Source organism: Aquarana catesbeiana, linkage group LG04 (genome assembly GCF_042186555.1).
Source record: "Aquarana catesbeiana isolate 2022-GZ linkage group LG04, ASM4218655v1, whole genome shotgun sequence".
Taxonomy (NCBI): domain Eukaryota; kingdom Metazoa; phylum Chordata; class Amphibia; order Anura; family Ranidae; genus Aquarana; species Aquarana catesbeiana.
This window is the reverse complement of record NC_133327.1, coordinates 480,098,253-480,120,091: the sequence shown is the minus strand read 5'-3', so window position 1 is coordinate 480,120,091 and position 21,839 is coordinate 480,098,253. Positions and strand designations below refer to the sequence as shown.

The window sequence follows — 21,839 nt, the reverse complement described above, 5'->3', positions numbered from 1 at the left end:
TCCTCCCCGATGGCTAGGATCAGGGTCAACGGCTGCCTGTCGAACGCCTTCTCGATTTCTAATGGCACCCGACAGGGATGCCCCCTTTCACCCTTAATTTTTATATTGACTTTGGAACCCATGCCCTGCAGGTTACGTGACAACCCGGATATCAAGGGCGTTCAAATCCGCAATAAACATCATAAACTTGCCGCATACGCGGATATCTTACTCTTTCTCACAGAGCCTGTCACCACCATCCCTAGCCTCCTAGCAGACTTCTCACTATTCAAAAACTTATCTAACCTGCAGATCAACTTCACAAAGTCGAAGGCGCTCAATATCGCACTGCCTAAAACACTCGTCATGCAATGCAAACTTAACTTCCCCTTCGGTTGGGAAACCCATGCGATAACATACCTAGGCATCAAAATACCGACCAACCTCAAAGATCTGTACGCTTGGAATTTTCAACCTGCCTTACAGAATATTCAAGGGGACCTCCAGAAATGGCACCTGGGCTCCTTCTCTTGGATAGGCAGAACCGCCGTTTTGAAAATGAACGTCTTGCCTAGACTCCTCTACCTATTACAAGCGATACCAATTAGACTACCTAAGTCCTTTTTCACTGCCTACAAACGAATGTGCAGAATCTTCATTTGGGCAACAAAGACACCCAGATTGAGCTGGGATAGATTAGTCCTCCCCGAGTTGTCAGAGGGCTTAGGTATCCCTGATCTCCAAAAGTACCATTGGGCAGGTCACCTAACCAGGATTGTGGATTGGCACTTACACCGCTCCGATAAGGATTAGATCACAATAGAGGACTCATTTGCAAGTACACCATTGTCTACCCTACCTTGGCTTAATCACAAATCTATCACTAAAATTTATCTAGATCATCCACTTATCGGAGCTACCTTACAAATTTTTAGGGTGGCATGCAAGTCACTAGCACTTACACCCTTCCTGGGACCTATGACCCCTCTTGATCATAATCCTGACTTCCCTTCAGGCCTAAGGTTGACTGACCAGACCAACCATTCCCACAACTCACGCGCTCGGGAACAACTCTTCTTTCACCAAGGCGAATTGTTATCCCACATGTCCCTGACCTCCAAACTTCCAGATTATAACATTCCCCTCTACACATACCTACAAATCCGGCATTTTCTCACGAAGACCAGTCCAGTCTCCAGCTGGCACAGAGACTTTACACCTTTTGAATTGCTCTGTAGCGGTGAAGAACCCCAGCATCATCTGATTTCTATTATTTACACTCTCTTGTTCTCGAATCACAAACTTATGGATGATGCGATCATTCGATGCTGGGAGTCTGAGCTATCTATAGGTCTCTACACGGCGGAATGGGAATGAATACTAGGCCACACTCACAAAGGTTCCGTTAACGTATCCAAGAGAATAGATACAAAATATTTTCGAGATGGTACAGAACGCCTGATAAGGTCCATAAATTCCACCCATCCGTCCCTCCCACCTGCTGGAGATGCCATTCATCCGAAGGCACCCTCATACACATTTGGTGGGATTGCCCCCTCATCCAACCATTCTGGACAGAGATACAAAGCAAAACCACCCAAATAACCACCTACACCCCAACTTTCACCCCTGCACAATACATGGAAAATATGGTAGTGGACCCCTGCAGTGGAAATGGAGAAAAATAACTTAAAATAAACTTCAAATGAACTGGAACTGCTGCCCCCAAAAAAGCGATCACCACATCAGGTGGAGAAAGCTAGGCTAGGAAAATTCAGGTGTGGGTGTGGTGCTGTTCCTATTTAAATTATAAGTGGTCTATGATATCTTGCTGTGTTCTCCTCTACTTGGGTGGAATAAGTGTTAATGATAATTCAAAGAAAGAAAGTAATCTCTAACATGGTAAACAATAAATAAATCAAACAAAACCCCACAGGAAGTGGGGGGGGGGGAGTGAAGGGAGGGGGTGTGGGTGGAAGTGAGGGGTGAAATATGCTTGTAATGGAACAGCGTTATTAGTGTAAATAAAATTGTTGTTTTAAAACCATCCAGTTAAAGTGCATATGTGCAAAAATTGATTAACATTAAAGTTCTCTCATCGCATAATAATATTCAGTGCAGTATTCCTTATTCTTATTTCCTTGGTGGCAATATTCTTAATTTCATTGGTGACAGTGCTGTTTGAATCTTGTGCTCTTAATGTGCAAACACTCACCAACTATTTTCACCCCTGCTGGGGTATCAAGCAGTCACAGTCTATGCCACTGTGTGGCAGTCCCTGGCAATCTCAGGATCGTGGAAGCATTTCACATAAAAAGAGAAGGGGTGCCCATAGTGTAAAACCGTTTTAAAAGGATTTTATTTCAAAAATAGCAGAGCAGTACTCACATTTTAATGGCTCAATCTATGTCTGCCAAACAACATAGAACAGCTGACGGTTAACCTGAGTTTTTCTTTCTTGCATGATATGAGCTATTAAAATGTGAGTACCGCTCTGCTATTTTTGAAATAAAATCCTTTTAAAACAGTTTTACGCTATGGACACCCCTTCTCTTTTTATGTGAAATGCTTCCACGATCCTGAGATTGCCAGGGACTGCCGCACAGTGGCATAGACTGACAGCTTGATACCCCAGCAGGGGTGAAAATAGTTGGTGAGTGTTTGCACATTAAGAGCACAAGATTAAAACAACACTGTCACCAATGAAATTAAGAATATTGCCACCAAGGAAATAAGAATAAGGAATACTGCACTGAATATTATTATGTGATGAGAGGACTTTAATGTTAATCAATTTTTGGCACATATGCACTTTAACTGAATAGTTTTAAAACAACAATTTTATTTACACTAATAACGTTGTTCCATTACAAGCATATTTCACCCCTCACTTCCACCCACACCCCCTCCCTTCACTTCCTCCCCCTCTTCCTGTGGGGTTTTGTTTGATTTATTTATTGTTTACCACATTAGAGATTACTTTCTTCCTTTGAATTATCATTAACACTTATTCCACCCAAGTAGAGGAGAACACAGCAAGATATCATAAACCACTTATAATTTAAATAGGAACAGCGCCACACCCACACCTGAATTTCCCTGCACAATACATGCTCCATCATACCCCCACGTCCCCCTCCGCGTACAAAAAATCCCTTACTATACACCTTATTAATGCCGCCAACCTTTGCGTCCCTGCACTATGGAGGAACTCAACCCCCCCTACGGTGGAAGATTGGTTCCGACGGGTGGACAGGATTGCGGAAATGGAAAAACTAATTTGCCAAGCTAAAGATACTCCACTCAAATTTACTGCTACGTGGGCTTGTTGGACCCACTTTAGGGAATCGATCGAACAGTCCAAGCCACCTGCCAGCCCACCTTCACCCCTAGACACACAATAAAGGGAACCCAATCCTCCTATAGGCCTAGACCCTCCCCCCCTGATCCCCTCCTGCATCCCCCCCCATACACATTCAGTGCTAGACTGAACCTCCTAGAATACCTGCTGTCTTCCCACCTTGCCCCCCCTACTCCAATCTCCCCCTCTCTGACCCATCTAGAGGTTCATTCTGAAAATTGAGGGACACGCTTCTCTACTTTCCCCCAAAATAAAAACCCTAGCCACATTGGGGCGTACTTCCGGACTCTGATATACTGAACTTGTCTAACCCTCCTACAGTCGCCTCTGGCCCCCACCCATTCACAGCATGGTCCCTATATGGGTGAATGGGTCCGGGGCAGACCATTTAGGTATATACCGTTCCTTCTTTTAAGCACGCATGCCCACACACACTTCTTTATTCCTACACACTACAGATCCACTAAATCCTCATACGCTACCCTCATAACTTTTTGAAATCTTCACAATCCAGCTCTCAATGACTCCCTTATGTTTAGCTTCACATAGTCAATCACACCAACCTCAAACTGAAGCTTCAGGAGCACCTGGTTTCTTTGGTTGGCTTTACCTATTGTTTTCTTTACTGGCTAATTTACAATATAGAAGTTGTAACATACCTGCTTCTTGTCTATTGTATTGTTATCCTGACAAAATTCAATAAAAACTATTTGAAAAAAAAAAAAAAAAAAGTACTGTATCCCGTGGTTCAGCTCTCTAAAAAGAGAAGCGTTATAGGCAAGAGCTCGTTTCTTCGGATATGAGGCCCGGGTACCATTCAACACGGCCAAAAAGACACTTTGAATGGATCCGGCTGCATGGCTAGCCCCAGCAAGGATTGCTCCAGAGGAGCTCAGCACAGCACATCTTTACTAGTGACCAACACCTTAGACACTGGCGAAAAAATTGAGGTACTCCCCTCAGTGGGAGGGGCTATATAGGGGTGCACTTTTTAATTTAGGGCGTGCCAGTGTCCATCACCTGAAGGTGGCCTATAACCCACATAGTAACTACTATGGCTCTGTGTCCCGTGATGTACGATAAGAAATTTTAGTACACCATTTGATTCAGAATATTTTTTTTCTTGTTTTCCTCCTCTAAAACCTAGGTGTGCTCCCCCCCCCCACCATTTTCCATGTTTTTCTCGGGCTCTCCTGTCCCACGGGGAACCTGAGCATGCAGCCTGTGGTTCCGCCAGCTGACCATAGAAGAAACTGGAAGCTACAAGCATTTCATGACTTCAGTTTTGCCGGATATAAACACCGCCATTGGGAAATTTGGAAAGCATCTAATCACATCGATCTTGGTGTGGTCAGATGCTTTGAGGGCAGAGGAGAGATCTAGACCCCAATTTAAAAAAAAAAAAAAAAAGAGTACCTGTCACTGCCTATTGTTATCATAGGGAATATTTACATTTCCTGTGATAACAATAAAAATGATTAAAAAAAAAAAAGGAAAGGAACAGTCTAAAAATAAAATAAAAAAGCAAAATAAATAATTAAAAAAAAGCGTCAGCCTTGTGTCGTATGTAAACAGCAATTGCACCATGCATGTGAGGTATCACCGCGAACGTCAGATAGAAGGAATTAATTTTAGCAGTAGACCTCCTCTGTAAATCTAAAGTGGTAACCTGTAAAGGCTTTTAAAAATGTAGGTAGTTTATCGCTGCTGCATTTCATGTTTGGGATCTCTGTACTCTGCATAAGATCATCTTTTATATTTTACCAAACATTTGGGCAATATAGTTTGTTTTAGTGCAATACAATTCAAAAAAGTGTTTTTTTTTTTTTTTATTGCGTTTGAAAAATCGCTGAGCAAATACTGTGTGAAAAAAATTGCAACACCCCCCCTATTTTAATCTGTAGGGCCTTTGCTTTAAAAAATATAATGTTTGGGGCTTCAAAGTAATTTTGTAGCAAAAAAAAAAATGTTTTAATGTAAACAAAAAGTGTCAGAAAGGGCTTTGTCTTCAAGTGGTTAAAAGAGTGGTTGATGTGTGGCATAAGCTTCTAATGTTGTGCATAAAATGCCAGGACAGTTCAAACCCCACCCCAAATGACTCCTTTTTGGGAAGTAAACACCCCAAGCGATTTGTTGATAGGCATGTTGAGTCCATGGAATATTTTATGTTTTGCCACAAGTTTCGGGGAAAAGAAAAAAAAAAAATTTACACAAGGTTGTCACTAAATGATATATTGCTCACACATGGCATGGGTATATGTGAAATGACACCCCAAAATACATTCTGCTGCTTCTCTTGAGTATGGAAAGACCACATGTGTGAGACTTTTTGGGAGCCTAGCCTCATACAGGACCCCGAAAACCAATTACTGCCTTCAGGATTTCTAAGGGTGTAAATTTTTGATTTCACTCCTCACTACCTATCACAGTTTTGGAGGCTATGAAATGCCAAGATAGCACAACCCTACCCCCCCCCCTCCTCCAAATGACCCCATTTTGGAAAGTAGACACCCCAAGCTATTTGCTGAGAGGCATGTTGAGTCCATGTAATACTTTTTTTTTTTTTTTAAGTTTTAAATGATTTTTATTACATTTTGAAAGTATGACAAGCTACAGTTATACATCAGACATAACCATAAAACCGTATACAAATGATACAGCGGTATGTTTCTGCAAGGTAACATCTTATACACTAGAGATACATCATGCAATAGATGAACTTGGTATTTCCTAGAATCAAATAGTAAAATACCTGAGTCACTACCGGCCTTAGTGTATGTGCCTAGAATCTCAAACCATTTCCTCCACCAGCACCCCTACATGGGATCACACTGTGCTGGAAAGAGGAATGGGTTCCATCCTCTAAAGGTCCAATGGCGGAGATATGCAATAACAAAAAAACAAATGAACCTCGGGAACAAGAAATAGCAAGCTAAACGGAGAACATTCCATACTGAAAGTATGAGTCACTCTGGCGGTGACGCTGCTTAGTTAAGAAACATAAAAATATAACTGGTTTTATTTTAGACACAGGGACAAACTACTTAGTGTAATTTTCTACTAATGTCCCCTCCAGTGGAATTCAACTAAAGGGGTGAGTCCCAGTTTTACCTTCCAGTGGTGAAGGAAAGATGGGTTGGGGAAAGGAAGAAGAAAGAAGAGTAAGGAGGAGAGAAGTAAAATATTGCTATAGAGTATAGAGAAGAGAGGGGTTTGCTGTCTGCTAGGCAGCCCCACACCTGTTGGGGCTATATTTCTAAGGTTTTGGAGTTTCCCCTATTCCTATATATTTGGACCATGGTTCCCAAGTCTTCTCAAACTGCGCTGAGTTGTCTAGTAAAGAGCTTACTAATTTCTCCTGGGCCATTATCCATGACACTTTACGTTTTGCCGCTAAGAGAGAAACTGAGGGCTTCTTCCATGCTTTAGCTAGGGTAATTTTGGCTCCCAGTAGAATAAAAAATACTAATTTTTGTGATGATTTTGAGATCCCTGATATGGGTTGGTTGAGAAGAGCTGTTAGAGGAGACTTGGGAATGGTCTTGCCTGTTACTTTGGATATGGTGTAAAATATTTTTTGCCAAAAGTTCCTGATTTTAGGGCATTCCCACCATACATGCATCATGGAACCTCTCATTTGACATCTGCGAAAGCAGAGTGGGGAGACCGAGGGAAGCATCATAGAAAGCCGGGAGGGGGTTAAGTACCATCTGGTGATTACCTTTATGCTAGCTTCAATCAAGGAAATATTATAAATGCCCTTGAAGGATCAGAAAAAGGTCATGTGCCAATGATCCAGGTCCCATGTGTCCTGTAAATCCCTCTCCCAAGCCAGCCTGAACGTTGCTTTCCTATCTGTAGCAGCAAGCGAGGAGTAGATTAAGGAGATTCCCCCCCTCTGCTCCAGGAGTCCCCCACACCAAATTTCGTATGGGGTGAATTGCGGTGGTTCTGGTTTCTCGAACCAGGCTGATTGGAGAAAATGTGATATTTGAAAGAACCTGAACCTCTCCGAGTTGGGGAGATCCAGACGTTTAACACAGTGGTTGAGGGAAATCGGTCCAGCTGCGGTAAAATAGTTCCCGATCCGGTACATTCCCCGGTCTAGCCACCACTGAAATGCTTTTATGTCCATTTCCGGTGGAAAATCCAGATTACGGAATATGTGTGATAGAGGTTTGCTTTGTGACACCAGAGAAGGGCTCTTTCTGAGAGTGTCCCATATCCTCAGCGATTGTGATAAGGCGGGAGACAAGACTGAGGGCCTAGCCTTTGGCGAGCACCAGAGGAGGAAATCAATTGTATAGGTTGGCACAGCCTGTCTCTCCATTTCAACCCAGTCAGGTCTGGCTGTTTTGGCGTAAACCATCGATAACTGTGCCAGTCTAGCCGCTTGGTAGTATCAGAAAAGATTTGGAAGTCCTAATCCTCCCTTAGTTCTTAAATCGAATAGGGAGCGTCTTGGGAGACGATGCCCCTTCGAACCCCAAATAAATTTCACAACCTTGTTTTGGAATGCTGAGAGGTGATCTTTCCGTATGGTGATCGGAAGCACTCTGAAAATATATAGTAGTCTCGGGAGAAGAGTCATTTTGACAGAGTTTATTTTACCTAGCCAGGAAATGTGGTGCGGCGACCATTGTTTGAGATCGTGTTCTAATTTTTTGTATATGGGAGGATAATTTGCTTGGTATAGCTGTTCGAATCTAGGAGTAAGATTGACTCCTAGGTATCTTATGCTGGACTTGCTCAATGAAAAGCGGAACGAGTCATGCAGCCGAGACACCAGAGATGACGGGAGGGATACATTGAGTGCCTGGGACTTGGAGTAGTTAACACATAATCCTGAGATCTGTGCAAAGTCTTCTAGGAGCTTACATAAAACCGGGAGTGAGGTTACTGGTGACGTGAGGTAAAGAATGAGGTCATCAGCGAATAAGCCGCATTTATGTGTTGTGGGCCCACAGCGCACCCCCGCTATATCCGGATTAGTGCGGATAGCAATTGCTAATGATTCAATTGCTATTGCAAAAATCAGTGGCGACAACGGGCAGCCCTGGCGGGTCCCTCCTGCTATTTTGATAGGTTCAGAGAGTTGTCCTTGTAGTTTAATTCTAGCTTCTGGGCTAGAGTAAAGGGAATGAAGTAACCCCAAAAAACGTGGACCAAAACCTCATTGTTGTATAATTGAGAATAGGTAGGACCATGAGACAGAGTCAAACGCTTTTTGTAGGTCTAGGGATAACAGCATTCCCTTTTGCTCCCCACCGCCATCCCAGCCAGATTGTAAGAGGGAGACCACATCCACTGTTCTTCTGATTTGGTCAGGACCTTGCCTTCCAGGGATGAACCCTACTTGGTCCTTATGAATATAGGATCCAATAAAGGAGGCTAATCGGTCTGCCATAATTTTAGTCATTATTTTCAGATCGTAATTGATCAGGGATATAGGTCTATAGTTGGAAACTTCTCCCTGGTCTTTGTCTGGCTTTGGTATTACGGTTATGAAAGCAGCGTTCATTTGCGGGTCCAGAGGGTCTCCCTTGGTTTTGAAGTTAATGAATTTAGCAAGATAAGGCGCTATGGTGTTTGCAAAAGTCTTATAGTATGGTACGGAGAAGCCGTCTGGACCCGGAGCCGAGTGCCTTTTTAGGTTTTTGATTACCGCTAGAACTTCTGCGGTGGAAACTGGAGCTTCGAGTCTGTGTTCCGCCGAAAGGGTAGGAATCGGGAGATTATCTAGGAATTTAGTCAAAGATTGGGGACTATTTGCCTTATGTTCGCTATACAGATCTGCGTAGAAGCCATGAAAAGCTTCCATAACTTTCAGAGGGTTTGTTGTGTGGGGTTGACTCGCTATTTTAATTTTTGGGAAGGTATAAGAAGGAGGGCGCGGTGTGACGCCAAGAGAGACCCAGCCCTATCCTTCTGATAGTAGTATTTCGCTCCTAGCCATGATATGCTTTTTTCAGCTTTAGCTGTAAGAGCTAAGTTTAGTTCTAGGTGCGCTGCATCCAATCGGGATACGGGTACTAAAGCAGGGTTTCTCTTGTGCTCCGAACACAATTTTTGGAAATTCTTTTCTAGGTTGTCTATATCTATCCCGTGTTCTTTTTTAATTTTGGAGGCTATTTGTATTAATTTCCCTCTTATTGTGGCCTTATGGGCCGCCCATAAGGTTTCTGCGGAGACGTCTGCAGTGTCATTTTGATTGAAATATTCAATAATGGCCTTTTCAATTTCTACTTTCCAGGCAGGGTCAGAAAGAATGTTTTCTTTTAGCCTCCAGAGGTTGTGTTTGGGGTGTGGGGTTTGGTTATTTATCCGAACACTTAACAAGGAGTGATCTGACCAAACCGTGTCAGTAATTTGTAATCTTTGGGCTGCCGGGATCAAGTTATTCGAAACTAGCAGATGGTCTAGACGGGCATAGGATTGGTGGGCATGTGAGAAGTGAGTATAATCTTTTTTGGTGGGATTCAACTCCCTCCAAATGTCTGTGAGCCCTTGTGAATATATCAACTTAGCTATTTTCGAACTGGTTTTAGTTGGGCGGATGTTTTGGGCGTTGGGGGGTTTGGATCTATCTAAACCTTGGTCAAAGGCTACATTAGAGTCTCCACCAAAGATTATGGAGCCTTCTAGCATTGGTCCAAGCGTCTTAAACATGGTGCTAAAAAATTTTTGCTGTCCTGTGTTAGGGGCATAGTAAGATACCAGGGAATATAGTCTGCCCTCTACGGAGCCCTTCACTAAGATGTACCTCCCCTCTGGGTCTCGCAGTACCTTATGTAGTGTGAATCTGCAATTTTTAGAGATAAGGATAGCTACCCCTCTGGTCTTATCTTCCGCATTAGCTAAATAAAATAATGGGAACTGAGCGTGGATGAAGTTAGGTTTGTACCAGATCGGGAAGTGAGTTTCTTGGAGAAACAAAAGATCAATCTTGCGAGATTTCATAAAATCGAGTACTTTCCTTCGTTTAGAGGGTGAATTTAGCCCTTGGGTGTTATGTGTGGCCACCCTTAACAGGGAGGTCAAATTTTCAGTGACAGCCATGGAGCAGAAGTAGGAGACTTGCCCCCCATCCATCAGCGCTTACCTGTTCCTGGTGGAAATTGGGAACCGTAGGTAGAACCGCTAGAACATCCCTTCGCGTCTTACTGAGAGAATGGGTATTGCCCAGCAGACAGCCAACTGCAAGAGAATAAATTGTTGAAGAGGAAAGTAGAGAAGAGAGAAGAGGAGGAAGGGAAGAAGGGTAGAACAAGTCCTCGCGGGACTTGAGAGAGCAGTGATGGCAACAGAGCACATCACTTCTCAAGGCAGAGGATGTGTCCGAACCCTGCGAGCAGGGAGGACTCCTAACCCAGGGAACCAGCATCACCTAGTCCCTGGGTTTGGTGGAGGTGCAGCCAAACTGCCGCGACCTCGGCGCACCTTATTGAAATAAATAACAACAAAACTACTTAATCGGAGCTAGTCCGAACTGGGGATCCAATGGGGGCCCCGCCAACCCTCTGTCCCACCGTCTTCCCCCCCCTCCCAGGATACGGTTCCAAGAGGGTGGGGAGGAGTTCCTGGGCCACAGCCCAGGCAAAGCAGAATTCTTCCTGCGACTAAAGCACTGCATTGGGAAGTGTCGTGGTATAATACTTTACTGCACTAAGCCTTGGATAACTGGATCTTACATTAGTGTGGAGGGTAAGAGCCTAACATTGAAGTAATATTTGCATACCACATGAGGATCGTGTTGGTTCACAGTGAAATACATAAAACTGATCAAGGCCTAATAGGGGTACCCCTATGAGACTGCACTGGATTAGAGTGTAGTACATATGGCAATCTTACTAAAAGAAGGTAAAGAGAGAAGGAAAAGGAGAAGAAAGGGGGGACGTAAAGTCCCCCCCCCCCCCCCCATACTAAAAGAAAATTTTCTAAAGCTGACCATATAGTGTTGAGATTGTTAAACACACTACTTTAAAAAAAAAAAAAAAAAAAAGTCAATTGAGTTCGTGTAGGAGCACAAAGGAAAAAAGAGACAAGGGACAGTCAATCAGACAGCTTCTTGACTCGTGGTCTCATGGAGGTCTGGCTTCTTTGGAGCGTTTGTATTTAGGTTTTTCCCACAGGGGCTGCAAGGGGCTTGCTGGTGAGGGGCATTTGTAGGACCCCGCCGATGAATTGTTGAAGTCCATAGCTGACTCTTGAGAGATGAGACGGAGGTCTAACAGGATCCATTCTCCTTCTGGGAGGCTGCGGAAAGAGTATGTCTTGCCTCTGTGATCAAACTTGAGCGCAAATGGAAAGGCCCATTTATATTTAATTTTGTGTTGCGCCAACACCGAGAGTAGGGGCTTCAGTGCCCTCCTTTTTTGTATTGTGTTAGGTGAAATGTCTGCAAAGACTTGAATGGCGTGTCCTCTGCACGTGAGGGGCTGTTGGAATCTGCACCTTTTCATCACTTCCTCCTTAACCGAGAAGTAGTGTGGTTTGATCACGATATCTCTGGAAAGGCCATCTTTCCTCGGGGGTCCTAATGTCCTGTGTGCGCGGTCAATTTCTAACTTATGTGGAGGAATATCAGGGATAAGTTGCTTAATGAAGTCTTGAACCACCGTCGTGGAGTCGGTTATAGATTCTGGGAGTCCTCTAATTCTAAAGTTCTCCCTTCTGGACCTGTTTTCAAGGTCATCTATGCGTGAGAGAGCAATGTCCAGTTGATCCTGTAGGACCTGTATGTGGTTAGAGTTCTGTCTGGTTTTAGATATGGTCTGGTCAAGTTTGTCTTCAATTGCCTCCATTCTGGAGCCCAGAGCCTGGAAGTCCTCCCTAATATCGCCAGTTATTTTAGCTGCAGCTTAAGCCAGATCCCTATCCAGCAGGGCTGATAACTGGGAGAAGAGGTCAGGGGCTGTGAGGATGGTGTGGGCTGGAGCGAGCGTCAGCTCAGGCCCTGTTGAAATGTGAGGGGAAGGAGGCTGTGAGGGGGGTGTCATGGGCTGTTCCGTATAGTGCTCTGAGTCAACCGTGGACTGTGCCAGAAGTTGAGGGGTACTCACTGGGGTCCCAGAAGGGAGGGAGCGGGTCACTGCAGCATAGGATAGTTTATCTCCTGGGCTCTCCGCAGCAGTCTGTGTACCTTGCAGCATGGCGCCTGCCATCTTGGATTCGGCTTGCTCCGCCGAGGCTCTGAACAGCGGTTCAAGGTCCCTCCTGTACGATCCGACAGGCATGTACTTGTTCCCCAGCACTTCCTATCAACTGCACGGTGGGTATTGTGGCTCCCGGGGTCCCGGTTCCCCCGCTATGTGCGCCGGGTGGTCAGGGCAGTGCGGAGCTCCAGGCTTAAGCGGCCATCTTGGAGAAGTCCGCGCATGCGCCTCCATGTAATATTTTATACTTTGCAACAAGTTTCGGGAAAATTACATTTTATTTATTTTTTGCACAAAGTAGACACCCCAAGGTATTTGCTAAGAGGCATGGTGAGTATTTTGAAGCTCACATTTGTTTTGGAAAACGAAGAAAGAAAGGGAAAATGTATTTTTTTTTTTTCTTTTTTCAAAACTTTGTGACAAAAGACGAGATCTGCAAAATACTCAACATGCCTCCCAGCAAATAGCTTGGGTGGTCTACTTTCCAAAGTGGGATCATTTTTTTTGGGGGGGGGAGTTGTGCTATCTGGGCATTTCATGGCCTCCAAAACTGTGACAGGTAGTGAGGAGTGAAATCAAATATTTACGCCCTTAGAAAGCCTTAAGGCAGTGCTTGGTTTTCGGGGGTTCTGTACGCGGCTAGACTGTCAAAAAGTCCCACACATGTGGTATTACCGTACTCAGGAGAAGCAGCAGAATTTATTTTGGGCTGTAATTTCACACATACCCATAGCATGTTTGAGCAATATATCATTTCAGTGTAAAATATTTTTATTTTTTTCATTTTTCAATCACTTGTGACAAAAAAATTGAATATTCAACGTGCGCAACAAGCCTCTAAAATTCCTTGGGGTGTACTGTCCAAAATGGGGTAATTTGGAGGGGGGTTGTACTGTCCTATTATAGCACCTCAAGAAATGAGATAGGCAGTCAAACTAAAAGCTGTGTAAATTCCAGAAAATGCACCCTAGTTTGTAGACGCTATAACTTTTGCGCAAACCAATAAATATACGCGCCTATTGAATTTTTTTTTACCCAAGACATGTGGCTGAATGCATTTTGGTCTAAATGTATGACTAAAATTTAGTTTATTGTATTTTTTTTATAACAAAAAGTAGAAAATATTGTTTTTCAAAATTTTTGGTCTTTTTTCGTTTAGATCGCAAAAAATAAAAACCACAGATGTGATCAAATGCCCCCAAAAGAAATCTCTATTTGTGGGAAAAAAAGGACACAAATTTAGTTTGGGTACAGCACTGCATGACCGCACAATTACCGGTTAAAGCAGCAATTTTCACTGATAGTAAGTGACATCAAATTCTGGCATGTTTGGGATGTGCAGTTGATGTTTAATTTTTTACATTTAGCTTGGCTTACATACAGCACTTTAAGTCCTTAAAAGGATAAGATCACTTTTTGGGAAAAAATAATAAATTAACATTTTTGCAGGAAAAAAAAAGTGCATTTATTATTTTTTTCCCAAGGAGCATGGAAAGCATTGCTTCCCTGATCAGTGGATCGGGGGTGTAATGCCAGACTCCTGCAGACAAGCCCTGAAGCTTTGAACCTGTACCTCCATATCAGCTGACTGTTTACAAGCTGCAGGGCTTGTGAATGAACGAGGCTGCTCATCAGCAATCTCGCAAGACCATTCAGAACGACAAGCCATCAGCCGCAATGGCTAACTGTAGTTGTAATTCGTGCATTTACAGAAAACTGTGAATGAATTACATGGCTGTATGGGCAGAGCTATTTTCAAATAGTGACAGTGGGTGCAGGGAGAAGGTCCCCTGCTTGCTGTCACAAGGGGGAGAGGCTGCAGCTGCTGGAATATGTTACACGTTCCCCCCCAAATAAGGGGTGTTACATGTAACATATTATAAAAGGTGAACTTATTTTTTTTAAACAAAAATATTTTTCCAAGACATTCCCAGTGTAAGCATGCAAAAGAGTCCAGAAAATAAGCTTTGCCAGCAAATTTACCTTCATGGAATCATAATGTTCTTGACGGATGTCTTCATACTCATCTGTTAGTTCTTCAATTAAATCATCCCTAGCGTCCTCATCCAAAAGTTGAGAACACTGTTAGAAAAATAATTACATTTTTACATAATGCATTTTTAAAAACCTGTCTATTGGTTAAGTTTTCAATTTGTAACAATGACAACAATTATGTGTAAGGTTTAATTAGTAGGTATTAAATATTTTTTTTTCTACCTTAAACCTTTTAGCACAAAAACATTTACTATTCAATTCTTTGTCATAAATTAATCACTTAAAAATTCAAATCTAAAAGTGAACTGGAAGAAATTCTAAGTTTTCTACACACAGTGTAACTGAAGCTACCCCTTTATTATTCCGATTACAATGCTTTATCCAAAATGACAAACAGAATTTATCTGTAGATTCCATGTCTTGGGGTACAGTAGAGGACATCAGCTACCTATTTATACACAATGGGTTAAAGGCTCTTACCTGATTGGACCACCCCCCACCCCGCCTCCCCTATAAAACGACTCCACTTCATGAGTCCTCAGTTTTGTAAGCCATGTAAAGTAACAAGGTTTGAGCATGTAAACCCTTTCTTACATAACTTTGAGTTGGTTACTAGGGACATATAGCATGTACAATTCATTTTTCCAGCTCTGTGCATATAAAGGAAAATGGGGAAGTTCAATTCCTTAATGGGGATAGTATTGAAATTGTCACAAATAGTGCTTCAAAACTGACATGGTCTAGTAACATTTAGACAAAAAAATGGTGAATAAAGCAACTGGACCAGATGGCTTCCACCTAAGGGTCCTCCATTATGTCCAAGCCATTGTGTCCTACAGTATGTGCTCATGTGTTTAGATGAGTTTAGATGGTCCTTACCGCCAAGGGATTGTAGATCATGCATGGATAGCCCAAGGATAGTGACTGACTGTTATCCCCCAGGCTTTCTCAGGCTTCCAACCTGCTTTCCCCATGTTTTGAACCTTGAGATCTCCTGCTGCTTATGATGAGGGGGAGGAAGTACTCAGGTTGGGGATGGGTGTCCAAGTCCTCTAGCCTGCCTTGCAACATGCTGTCAGTAGCCTCAAGGGCCACATGTCCTGCTTGTCCCATGCACCCTGCCAGTCAAGGCCAGGGTGGCTTAGTAAATGCAGCAGAAAGTGCAACAAGCATCAGCTCCAATACAGCCAACTCAGCCTCAGCAGACATTGCCTGTCCAAGTGGTTCAAGCTTGCCTAGCAGGATGATCCCTGGACCAGAGTTGCAAGGCAGTAAGGGACATAGTGGAGCAGGGACCAGGGTCAGGGCTAGCCTGTCTAATGTGGTGGTGCAGTAAAAAAATGTCAGGGGGGCAGAGGATGCAAAGTCAGCAGGGCAATGTATAGAAGTAGGTAGGGGCAGTGTACAGGGGATCAGCAGTTTGTAGGGCAGTGTACAGAGGCCATTATTTTTTAGGGTCATGTAAAGTGAAGTGTATCAGAGTACAGGGGGTTAGCAGGGCAGTATACAGGGGGTTAGCAGGGCAGTGTGCAGTTAGTCAGCAGGGCAGGGAGGTGAGCAGGGGGGTGTACAGTCAGTAGGGGGGTGTACAGGGGGTCAGCAGGATGGAAGACAGTGATCAGCAGGGCAGAGGAAAGGAGGTCAGAAGGGCAGTGCACAGGGATCAGTAGGACAGAGGTCAGAATGGTATTGTACAGGGAACAGCAGGGCGGAGGGCTTGGGGTCAGCGGGACGGAGGGCTTGGGGTCAGCAGGATGGAGGGCTTGGGGTCAGCAGGACGGAGGGCTTGGGGCCACCAGGACGAAGCAAATGGGGCCAGCAGGGCAGCGTACAGGGGGTCAAATCATCCATTCCCCCTCTTATCAAAATCCCTCCAACCTCTCCTAGCACAAATTCCCATCCCTCCAGATTAGCCTTCCCAGCACAAATAGCATCCCTTTCTTCCTCAAACCTCTCAAACCAAGCACAAGGACTGCAGGCTGTGCTCCTGTCATAACAGTACTCCTCCATGCAGTAGATGACACGGAATCAATCTTACATTGGGCTGTACACACACACAGTCTTCTTTATATCATTTGTGTTATGATGGTTCCTTTTTTTGTTCCTCTGAGCACCTTGCATCCCACATTATAAGAAGTGGATCCAGGAAAAGGGCTGGTCATTCTGGTCACCATCTTTAAGTGGTTGTAAACCTCAGTTATGAAATATGAACAAAGCATATCCCTCTATAGTGTGAACTTGTCTTAATTAAGAGCTTTTTTGACTGCTGCTTCTTTCCTCTGTTATGAACATGAATCACTTCTGACAAGTTTTCGTGACACAAGGAGAAAAAAGGTGACGGGGAGGGAGCTCCAGCTGATTGACAGCCTCAGCTCTGTTTGTGTGTGTGTGTGTGTGTGGGGGAGGTGATGTCTCATTCCTACCAATCAGCTCTCCTGACTGAGCTCTGCAGAGTGTAACTTCAGCTCCCCACCCCCTTTTCTGTACTCTCAGACAAGCTGTGTAAATCCTGCACTTTGAACGACTGTAGAGAAGAGAAAATCGCAGATAAAGAGGGACAACTTATATAGGAGAATTTGTTTAACCACTAGAGGACCAGCCACCACAGTTATGCCCCGTACACACGGTCGGACTTTGTTCGGACATTCCGACAACAAAATCCTAGGATTTTTTCCGACGGATGTTGGCTCAAACTTGTTTTGTCTACACACGGTCGCACAAAGTTGTCGGAATTTCCGATCGCCAACCACACGGTCACGTACGACGAGACTAGAAAAGGCTGGTTCAGAACCAAGCACGGCACCCTTTGGGCTCCTTTTGCTAATCTCGTGTTAGTAAAAGTTTGGTGAGAGACGATTCGCGCTTTTTCAGACTCGTGGCTTTCAGATCGTTTTCTGCCGTTCAGTTTGTGCTTGTGGGTTTGTATCTGCTCTTCAGTGCATGCAAGCAAGTTCCGCGTGACTTTAATTAGTCATTGTATTCTTGTTCGTTCGTTACTGTTTTTCAGGTCGCTCTTCACAGGCCTTGCTGTTCTTCAGTGCGTTCTGTTACTTCGTTCTGAGCAGCCGACCGTTTTCTAGCCATGTTGCATATGCGTACTCTTCGTAGAGTTCGTGCTGTGCGGGGGCTTGGTGTTGGGGTCCTGACCTTGACACAAGTCCAGTCCATGAACAGGGTGGGGAGGAGTTCATGGACCAAGAATTGGTTGCTTCAGCGTGACCAGTTCTCTCATATGCCTTTGCTCCGTGAGATCCGTGAGAATAATCCTGATGATTTCAGGAACTTTCTCAGGATGACGGACCCCATGTTTCAACGTCTGTTGGCTTCGCTGACCCCTTATATTAGCAGGCAGGATACCTGCATGAGGCAAGCCATCACTCCGGAGCAGAGGTTGGTCGCTACCCTGCGGTATTTGGCGACAGGGAGAAGTCTGCAGGACTTAAAGTTCTCGACAGGCATCTCCCCTCAGGCTCTGGGGATGTTTATCCCTGAGACCTGTTCTGCCATCATCCAGGTCCTGCAGAAGGAGTATATGAAGGTAAGATTTTTATCCTTTAATATCACATTTTATTGTATTGAATGTTTGCTAATATATTGTATTTCTTTCCTCATTCCCTAATTACCATGATTGGAATATGCTGTGAATGTCCCCTTTGTTCTCATGCATGCAGGATTTTTATGTAATTATTATTTTAGGTCCTTCATACATATTTGCCCTTCAATAACCTCCCCAGCATGGTGTCTCCTGGCCCTATATTCACCTCATGTAGTCACTTAATGTATTTTTTCTGCTCCATAGTAGTGCTTTACCCCAAACACCCCCTGAAATGTTTAGAAATGTTATTTTTGCTTTAACTTCAGGCAAAGTGGCAGAGGCTTTTTTTTGGTGGTGTCCCCAAATAATTTTTAGTAACTCTCCCTCCCCCAACTGCTAAGTCAGCTGATCCCAATTCTCTATCCTCAATCATCTATTTGCTGACTTTGCCAAACCCATACACACTATACCCATCTCTTTTGTGGTCATATTTATGGATGAATTCCCCAAAGCATGTAGTGCAAGGGCCTGCCTGTATACTTTCAAATGGTACTGTTTAAAGTTTTTGGATCCTATTATTATCTTGATAGGTAATAGCAGAATGTCCAAATGTCCTCAAATGTGTACAGTGTGTATTTATATCTTTGTATTATGACACTTCTTACCTGTCCAGTGGGCTGCCAATAGTGTAACTAAGGAGGGGCTGTTCCAAGTAATACCCATTATTTAGGCATTCATCTCTCAATGAAGTGAAGAGGGTTACCTGTCCAAGATTTCCACACACTCCCTATAATGTTAGAAATGGCCCATGAGAGGGGGGGGGGGAGGGGAATATGATAGGTGTACCTTATACTTTGGCGTTGTTAAATTCCCCTTAAAAAATGCTATCTGGAGGTTGACCCAGAATGTTTGTGTCTAATCTGCTTGCCATGTTTCTGATCAAAAATAGTAATGTTTATTGTTTTTTCCTCAACAGTTTCCTTCCACGCCACAGGAATGGCAGACTGTGGCCTACCACTTTGCCGAGCGGTGGTACTTTCCTAACTGCGGAGGGGCAATTGATGGGAAACACATCCACATCGTCCCACCACCCAACTCGGGGTCATACTATTTCAACTATAAGGGGTTCAATAGTATAGTGATGTTGGCGGTGGTGTCGGCTACTTACGACTTCCTGTATGTGGACGGGGGGAAGAATGGCCGGATGTCCGATGGTGGAGTCATCGCCCAGACGGAGTTTTACAGGCATCTCCAGAATGGCAGTTTGGACTTGCCAGCTCCAGAGGACAATGTGGAAGGACTCCCATTCGTGTTCGTTGCTGATGAAGCGTTTGCGCTGGGGGACCACCTGATGCGGCCATTCCCAATGAGGACCCTCACCCCGGAACAAAGGGTTTTTAATTACCAGCTGGCCAGAGCCCAAAGAGTGGTGGAGAACACATTTGGAATCCTGGCCAGCCAGTTCCGCCTATTTCTGACACCCATCCATATGGCGGAGTATAAACTGAACCATATTATACTTGCGTGCTGTGTTCTCCATAACTTTTTAAGGAAACATTCGGCCAAGTACGCTGGCTCAGTTGGGCCTGAGGCCGGAATGATACATCAAACCACACTGACAGCACTTGAAAGCGGCCGTCCTGGCTTGCCCTCCCTGAGTGCCCGTGATGTCCGGTTACGCTACCTGGAGTTCTTTGCGGGTAGGGGGGCCATCAATATGCCAGCAAATATGTGAAGCCTTTTTATAATAAAAAACAAAAAGAAATTCTTTGTGGACATTTACTGCTGGTGTTTGTTTTAGCTGACCCTGACAGAAATGTTTTGAGTGCAGAAAATGGCGTGATTGTGTAACCTTATACAAAGCACTGTTGGCTGTTATTTACTAAATGCAAAAAAAAACATTTCACTACAAGTGCACTTGCAACTGCACTGAACCTGCACTTGTAGTGCAAAGTGGTTTTGCCCTTAGGAAATAACACCCATTTTCGCTGAAAACAGCAATTACATCACCCTAAAAGTGTTGTAGTGTTGAGACAATAATCCACACATTCTTGATTAACCAACTTTTTTATACCTGCACAATCACATGTGCATTTACCAAAGGTTTTTAAAACAAACCAACATGTTTGTTGTATAACAATTTTTGGGGTGGCATTATCAAAAATAGAAATGTCCATTTACGATAAAACAGGCCTGTGTAAAACCAACAAGAAAGACAAAAAACTTGAACTTACAAAGTTCACATTAGGTAAAACCTGAAGGCAATATTAGACATCAGTATTTAGGAACTGTGTTTGATATTGCGTTCAGATGGGGGGAAATGACCCCTGGAAAAGCCAAATTTGGAAGATGCACACCAATTTACGAATGTCAACATGTGCTAGCTGCCATCACGGGGGATCAAGGGACGTGTTTTGGGGGAGCAAGCCCTTCCTCACCGCTACTTTATAATTGAGGAAGGGGTTGCACCCCCAAAACGCGTCCATTGATCTCCCGTGATGGCAGATAGCACATGTTGGCACACTGTGTGCATCCTCCAAATTTGGCTTTTCAAAACATTGCAAAAAGATTTAAAACATTGGACCACAATAAAACAAGTGATTTTGTGGGGTTTTAAATTCGCCCCAAAACATCAATGATGTTATTATTTTTTTGAATCACATCATTTATTTTTTTCTGGATGTTTTGCAATTGGACATTACACCCCATGATCTCCCCGATCAGGATCTGGGCACTTTCAGATGTGAAAGGATCTCGATCCCTCACATCACGATCACCTAAAAAGAGAGAAAGCAAACAAAAACAGGTATCAAAAATCTGCCACCATCCATCTCTTTTACCTGAGCCTGTGGTCGCAGACACTCACCTGTTGTGGTGCCAATTTCCACCACATCTTCTTCTTCCTCCTGCTCTTCTTGGGTTGGGGGTATTTCACCTTCTTCCATAGGTGGGGGGTCTGTGGTCTCCTTGGATGAGGGGTGTCCTCCGAGTCTTTTCTCCCCTATGTAAAACAAAAATGGTATAATTAGCACACAGATATTTGATGGCAGAACTAGAAATAGGAAACATTGCTTGGAAGTGGGGTACAATTGTCTATTTTAGCCGAGTTCAAAGATGTATTTTTTTTTATTGGCCTTTGTCAAGCTGCAATACTTTATCTGTTTAGCACAAGCTTCACAGATGGAGACCCCCCTATAGTATACACTGGAGCACCTGTGTGGCCCCCTAATAAAAATTGTGTTCTTGTGTCACACACTAGTGCTCCAGTGTCCAGATGTGAAAACAGCTGCTCAGTGTCCTCTCCTTACACAGAATCTAGTTTGCATTTCATTCTAGTAACAAACCCATCTAGACAAACAAATATTTGGCATCCAAGTAGGCCCTAAAAAATGTGGGAAAATGCATATGGTCGAAAGAAAAATGTTTGATACGAACGAATAATGGGCCCATGAACATTAAAGTTGCCCTTTTAAACTGTACAATTAAGAAAAGCATATGGAGCAGCACGAACGGAATAAAGACAGAAAGAATAGGAACACAGCACAACTACTTACTTTTTTGCAGCACTCTCCGGATCTTTCGGTACTGCTCTGGCTCTCTTAATTTCAGGTCCGACCAGCGCTTCCTGAGCTGATCTTTCGATCGTCGTACCCCGGAATTCCTGTGCAGACTTTTGACCACTTTCGCCATGATCTTGGCCTTTCTGATATCGGGGTTGGGGTAAGGCCCATACTTTCCGTCATAGTCGGCCTTCTTCATGATGTCGACCATCTCCAACATCTCCCCAAAGGACATATTTGTGGCCTTAAAACGT

General features: G+C 43.9%; 1 protein-coding gene across 4 annotated transcripts in view; it reads right to left on the bottom strand.

Moving 5' to 3' along the window:
* The window catches only part of MTR (5-methyltetrahydrofolate-homocysteine methyltransferase), a 1,497,716-nt gene that overhangs the window by 374,547 nt on the left and 1,101,330 nt on the right, over positions 1-21,839 (bottom strand). For all 4 annotated transcript variants that reach the window (XM_073627630.1, XM_073627629.1, XM_073627631.1 and 1 more), the window contains one exon: positions 14,479-14,577. In XM_073627630.1, the coding sequence (XP_073483731.1) occupies positions 14,479-14,577 (99 nt within the window). The remainder of the gene's footprint in view (positions 1-14,478; positions 14,578-21,839) is intronic.